We start from the raw sequence: 7105 nt of genomic DNA on the forward strand, positions 1-7105 counted from the left end.
ATGGATCTATAAAGAACCTTTATCTCAAAAGGTTCTTTGAAGAACCATACAGGGTTTTTAATTCTGGTTTAATAGCCATATTCTTTTGTTAAAATTCCATAGGTTTTATGATTGTGTTTATTAACAAGTTGAATCAGGTTTGCTACGTCTAGAATGGCTGGGGGTCCCTGAGGAGAGAATTGAGAACTACAGACTCAGTCAACAGTTCACAATTGACACAAGGCCATTCGTGAGACTTACACAAGACACCATCACTGGCCATAGTCATAACATATAATAACATAACAGATTAGATAAACTGGAATGACACTCTCACTGCATGGTTGCACAAAAAGAGCTGTGAACAAACCACACCCGCAAATATTTGAATGAGCCACTGCCCCTACATTTTAATTATCACTAAAAGAGGAAAGAACCCTTTATTGAACTGCAAAGAACCATTGAAGTGATCAAAGGGACCTTTGGATCAGTATGGTTCCACACAGAACCAACACCCTTCCCAAAGAACCCTTGTGGAACCCTCATTTTTGTGTGTACTGAACCCAACATCAGCACACGATTTCTGCTTCTGTCCATTTGGAGAGGTATAGCTAAGACATGTTCTTGAAACAGTGTTTAAAATGCACTGTAGTTGTAAGTGTACAAAAACGTTTTCTGGGCACCTGAGAATATAAAGAAAAGTAGGACAGAGACAGGTGACAGCCACCTCTCTGGAGCAACATCTGTCATGTTAATGTGAATGATCATTTGAAACTGTAGGCTATATACTTCCAGTGTACAAAAATATTCAATTATACTTTGATGACCTTTATATATACTGAATCTTGATTCTCCCTATCTTGTGGGAGTGGGATATAGGCTAAGCCATTAAAAAATGTCATTATAAACATGTTATGAAACTGTGAACCGTTCCATTTTATTGGAAGGTAGAACTGGTTTGTTTGTGTGCTGTAGACATGAAAAATGTGACAGGTTCTCACCAGAACCAATCTTTATTTTTGTCGACTCTGACGTCAAGAAAATGCACGTTTCATTCACCAGGCAAAACAAAGTTATTTATACATCCAGTAGCTTGAGGTTGTGATTCTTGCGCAGTGAAAGGAATGCCGCCTATTGGACTGATCTATTGCGTTTCCATAACAAAAGCGACCAGCATAATGCGCTATGGTGCAAGAGCTCTTAACCTAAACTAGGACAGTATTTGAGAACCTCCGAATAAATTCAGGGACTATAACGAAGAACCATTTGAAAACTTTTATTTTCATTATGTTTCAGGGTAGGTAATGACAAAACATTGGGTGCACCTTTGAATATGACAAGCCTGGATCAGGTAAGATACATGGTTGAATGACAGTTAAACCTTCTTGATATTTTGTATAAAACCATGTGGATGAATGCAGATTGTTTCTTGCTAAAAACATACATAATCAACATTAATATACCATTCATGTAATTTCATACTAACATTGTATAGACCACACACTTTTTGAGAAGCCTACTATGATTCGATCATTTAAGATAGTTTAGCTAATATGAAACGTGAGGAGCATATAGCCAACACCTTAAATTTAAGTCCTTTTTAGGCTACTTCTGTTGATAATACTTTATTTTAATGACACACAGGGATCATAGTAGATTACAAGTGTATAAAAAAATGTAGGCTACATTGTGCAACAGATTATGAATTGTGTAGTTAAAACGTTTTCTACCAGACGCGCGTCTCTAACAAGTTATCCAAAATGAGGACCATGGACAGCGACGCGCTATAGACTATTCTAAGCGACCGCGCGAGGATGATGGTAATACCTATTCATTCGATCATGCACATGAGGTAGCCTACACTAAGACGCATCTTAGTTGTCATCGAGCCTTGTAAGAAAAAAATAGCAAAGTAGATGTTTTTGCTGTAGGCATACTCTTTTATGCTATGCATAGGATGTTAACGTTCATGGTGAGGCTGGTTTCTTCTACAACCATATGATTAGCTCCATATGTCATGTTCTATATTTTTGGTATGTTATTATCTAAAGCTAGAACTAATTCATTTATAGTCTTGGATCTGGGATTAATTGGTCAATTACAGAGCAACAACAAAAAAAGTTAAAATACTAGGCTAATGTTGTCCATCTCCATCTAGCAAGCAATACATACAAGATAAATGGCTTGATTTAAATACAGAACGTTTAGCCTACATATAGCCTATAACGCACATTCTTCCATCTAACTTATGTTTTACACAGGGAGATGGAAGTTTACAGAAGATACACGTGACAAGATTAGGCCCCTAGAAAAAGAAAAGGAAAGCCGCACACACTAGGAGCTCAGATGCAATAATTGTATAACCAACGTTCCCGACAGCCAAGCCGTCTTCATCAGGCTATATATAAAGGTTAGGATCCGATTCATGAAATTATATTTTTTTCATTGCTACAATCAGTTTCATGTTTTGACAATAACGCTACCTAAATAGGTTTAAAGTTTCGTCCACAACTGCCATACCTGTCCATGTCTTCAAAAGTGATTTTTGCTGAACACAGACTGCCTCCTGGTGGTAGTCTTGAGAGGCTTGGAAATTATCCATTGTGATGACTCCGTGTGTGATAATACTAGATGAATCATTAAGCAGACCTTAAGATTGAACAAAATATAATGCAATAAATCAATACTTTGTTTGAAGGGTTGCAGGTTGTGACTGCCTTTCACCACTGAGGGAGGGCACTATCTGTGGTTGTCTTGGCGATGATGGCAGACATACTGGAGCTGCGGACAGACGGGAACTCGCTTCTGAAGGCGGTATGGCTCCGACGCCTGCGGCTCACCAGGCTCCTGCTTGAGGGGGGTGCCTATATTAATGAGAGCAACGAGCGAGGAGAGACACCGCTCATGGTGGCCTGCATGTCCAAACACAGCGACCCGCAGAGTGTCAGCAAGGCAAAGCTGGTCAAGTACCTGCTGGATAATAAGGCTGACCCCAACATCCAGGACAAAACAGGCCGTACAGCCCTGATGCACGCCTGCAGCCAGAGGGCGGGGCATGAGGTGGTGTCCCACCTGTTGACCAATGGGGCTGACCCAAGTCTCGAAGACAGGAGCGGGGCTTCTGCTTTGGTCTATGCAGTCAATGAAGATGATAAGGAGACCCTAAAGGTTCTCCTAGATGCATGTAAAGCCAAGGGCAAAGAAGTAATCATTATCACCACAGACAAGTCACCCTCTGGCACCAAAACCACCAAGCAGTACCTTAATGTCCCCCCTTCCCCAGAGCTAGAGGATAGGTGCTCCCCTGCATTCTGCACCACTCCCTCTGACATTGAGCTGAACACCTCCCCCTCACCTAACTCAGCAGAGCAGCACAACACTATCTTCAGTTTCCAGACAAAGTTGAAAACATCATCCAGCACAGCAGCAAAGCTTCCCAATGGGCCAACCTCTCCCACACGGCGACCAGCCAACCCCAAGCGTGCTCGTTTACCCCAGCTGAAGCGTCTGCAGTCAGAACCGTGGGGGCTGATCGCTCCCTCCGTCCTGGCTGCAGCTGCGGCTCACGAGGAGAGTAAGAGAGCCACCTCTGATGAGGTTGTCACAGGTGTCAATGGACTTGCTCTGTCCAAGAGATCGACTATGTCTCGACAAAACAGTGTGGATGGCAAGGATGTGTTGTTCCCACAAATGTCATCCTCATTGTCTGTCCCTCTAACTTCCAAATCTGCCTATGAGAGGTCTCTGTGTCAGCACCAGCCCCTGGCCCGGCGTAGCACCGTCCCTGCAGACCAGGACAGTAGCAGCAACAGTGTGCCAGCCAGCTTGAGAGACCCGGTCTACAGGAGACGGCTGGGCACTGACCACTATGACTCAGACTCCCAGCTGTACTCAGACTCTGGCATGCTCGACTCTCCTAAGGTTCCTCTAGAGAGAAGGAAACTCAACACATCTCCGTTAGCCATGCTGACCAGCTCCAGGGAGTCCCTAGACAGCAATGCCAGCACGTCATCTCCTAGCACAGCACGTCGCCGCGCACCAGGCCTCTTGGAGAGGCGAGGCTCGGGGACTCTGCTGCTGGACTACATTTCCCATACCCGGCCTGGCCATCTACCCCCACTGAACGTCAACCCCAACCCTCCTATCCCAGACATTGGAGCCAGCAGCAAGCCCTCGTCCCCTCTTGCCTCAGGTTTCATATCAATAGCTCCAGTAGCACCAAACTCACCAAAGAGAGGCCAGCTCAAGTCCAAAAAAAAACTTGTAAGGAGGCACTCTATGCAAGTGGAGCAAATGAAGCAGCTCTCTGCTTTTGAGGAGCTGTAGTGGACTCATTGTTTGTAGATGTAGCAATGTTCACAACATAAAATAAGGCTAACATTTCTAAAGGAAATTTAGTTAAATGGAATTTCAACTTTTCCTCTTAGAAAACCAGTGGAACATGGATATAACTTGCTTACCAGTATAAAGTTGTAAATGTTATGGATGCTCTTAGAATATTAGCACCACCTATTAAACGTTACAGGTTAGACACTAGCAACATCTAAAGCATGGCTCCTCTAACCGTGTTCCTGAACAGTTACCCTCCTGTAGGGTTTCGCTAAACTGATTCTGTGTATCAACCAGCTAATTATTAGAATCAGGTGCGCTAAATTAGAGTTAGAGCAAAAAGGACGGTAGCCCTCCAGGAGCAGGGTTGGCTGAGAGATAAAAAAGTATTTGAAAATCATAACAATTATTTGACTTTAAGTATATGAAAAATAATCTTGGTCGGCACATCAAATCCCTTAGATGTGCAATCCTAAGAAAACATAGGAGGTACATGTAGGAGGTACATGTAGGAGGTACATGTATAGCCAACAAGTCATCTGGTTGTATAGAATGTTGTTATTAGTGCAACATGCAGATGGGGGGTATGTTGTAGCTTTAGTATTAAATTGAGGTTGATTGTTTTGTAGCAAACTTGTACACAGTGCCTTCCAGACAAATTATCGGAAAAGAGGGTGGATCAAAAAGTAATTTATCGTTCATAATGCAACCACAAGATGTTTTGTTTTAGTGCCGTTGGTTTAATGCCCAATATGAAAGGCTCAGAGTATAAACAAACCATGTATGACTTATATGCCTTAGCTAAGTACAATTTAAGAGATTACGTAAATCAGCACTTTATTATCGTAGGTTTTAAATTACCCAAGAGAAAAATGTATGTTGTTTCTCTAAATGTTTTGTAGATATAGCACATGTATTTTCATACATCAGTTCCAGGACAAGACAACATAATATGTGTATACTACAAACGTACGTAAATACAGACTTAGTGAACCTTGTTCCCCTAGAATAGAATTTACACTTATGGCAATTGAAGTAAATGTTCATACAGCTTCCATGTAACTTAACTATGAGACATTCATTCTGTTTAAAAGGCTCACATTAACATATTTCGATGCATAGTATTTTTGTATGTAGTTTGCTGTGTATTCTAAATAAATGTCTCTAAAGCAAATGTTATTCAACAGTTTCTTACTGAATGCAATGAGGTTTGGATGCATTTCACAGTTCATCATCAGATGGTAATACAGTTGAAGTCGGTTTACATACACCTTAGCCAAATACATTTAAACTCAGTTTTTCACAATTCCTGACATTTAATGCTAGTAGAAATCCCCTGTCTTAGGTCAGTTAGGATCACCACTTTATTTTAAGAATGTGAAATGTCAGAATAATAGTAGAGAGAATTATTTCTTTCAGCTTTTATTTCTTTCATCACATTCCCAGTGGGTCAGAAGTTTACATACACTCAATTAGTATTTGGTAGCATTGCCTTTAAATTGTTTAACTTGGGTCAAACGTTTCGGGTAGCCTTCCACAAGCTTCCCACAATAAGTTGGGTGAATTTTGGCACATTCCTCCTGACAGAGCTGGAGTAACTGAGTCAGGTTTGTAGGCTTCCTTGCTCGCACACGCTTTTTCAGTTCTACCCACACATTTTCTATAGGATTGAGGACAGGGCTTTGTGATGGCCACTGCAATACTTTGACTTTGTTGTCCTTAAGCCATTTTGCCACAACTTTGGAAGTATGCTTGAGGTCATTGTCCATTTGGAAGACCCATTTGCGACCAAGCTTTAACTTCCTGACTGATGTCTTGAGATGTTGCTTCAATATATCCACATAATTTTCCTCCCTCATGATGCCATCTATTTTGTGAAGTGCACCAGTCCCTCCTGCAGCAAAGCACCCCCACAACATGATGATGCCACCCCCGTGCTTCACGTTTGAGATAGTGTTCTTCGGCTTGCAAGGCTCCTCCTTTTTCTTCCAAACATAACAATGGTCATTATGGCCAAACAGTTCTATTTTTGTTTCATCAGACCAGAAGACATTTCTCCAAAAAGTACGATCTTTGTCCCCATGTGCAGTTGCAAACCGTAGTCTGGCTTTTTTTATGGCAGTTTTGGAGCAGTGGCTTCTTCCTTGCTGAGCTGCCCTTCAGGTTATGTCGATATATAGGACTCGTTGTTACTGTGGGTATGGATACTTTTGTGCCTGTTTCCTCCAGCATCTTCACAAGGTCCTTTGCTGTTGTTCTGGGATTGATTTGCACTTTTTGCACCAAAGTACATTCATCTCTAGGAGACAGAACACGTCTCCTTCCTGAGCGGTATGATGGCTGCGTGGTCCCATGGTGTTTAAACTTGCGTACTATTGTTTGTACAGATGAACGTGGTACCTTCAGGAGTTTGGAAATTGCTCCCAAGGATGAACCAGACTTGTACAGGTCTACAATTTATTTTCTGAGGTCTTGGCTGATTTCTTTTGATTTTCCCATGATGTCAAGCAAAGAGGCACTGAGTTTGAAGGTAGGCCTTGAAATACATCCACAGGTACACCTCCAATTGACTCAAATTATGTCAATTAGCCTGTCAGAAGCTTCTAAAGCCATGACATACTTTTCTGGAATTTTCCAAGCTGTTTAAAAGCACAGTCAACTTAGTGCATGTAAACTTCTGACCCACTGGAATTGTGATACAGTGAATTATAAGTGAAATAATCTGTCTGTAAACAATTGTTGGAAAAATTATTTGTGTCATGCACAAAGTAGATGTCCTAACCGACTTGCCAAACTA

The 7105-nt window shown here is 41.7% G+C and overlaps 1 protein-coding gene across 1 annotated transcript; it reads left to right on the forward strand.

The window, feature by feature from the left end:
* The first annotated feature begins 2739 nt into the window (after positions 1 to 2739).
* Positions 2740 to 4305, forward strand: LOC120066688 (ankyrin repeat domain-containing protein 34C-like). Its single transcript, XM_039018135.1, has one exon. It carries the CDS (start codon positions 2740 to 2742, stop codon positions 4303 to 4305), a length of 1566 nt encoding a protein of 521 aa, XP_038874063.1.
* Positions 4306 to 7105: the final 2800 nt, after the last annotated feature.

This window comes from Salvelinus namaycush, chromosome 21 (assembly GCF_016432855.1).
Source record: "Salvelinus namaycush isolate Seneca chromosome 21, SaNama_1.0, whole genome shotgun sequence".
Classification (NCBI taxonomy): domain Eukaryota; kingdom Metazoa; phylum Chordata; class Actinopteri; order Salmoniformes; family Salmonidae; genus Salvelinus; species Salvelinus namaycush.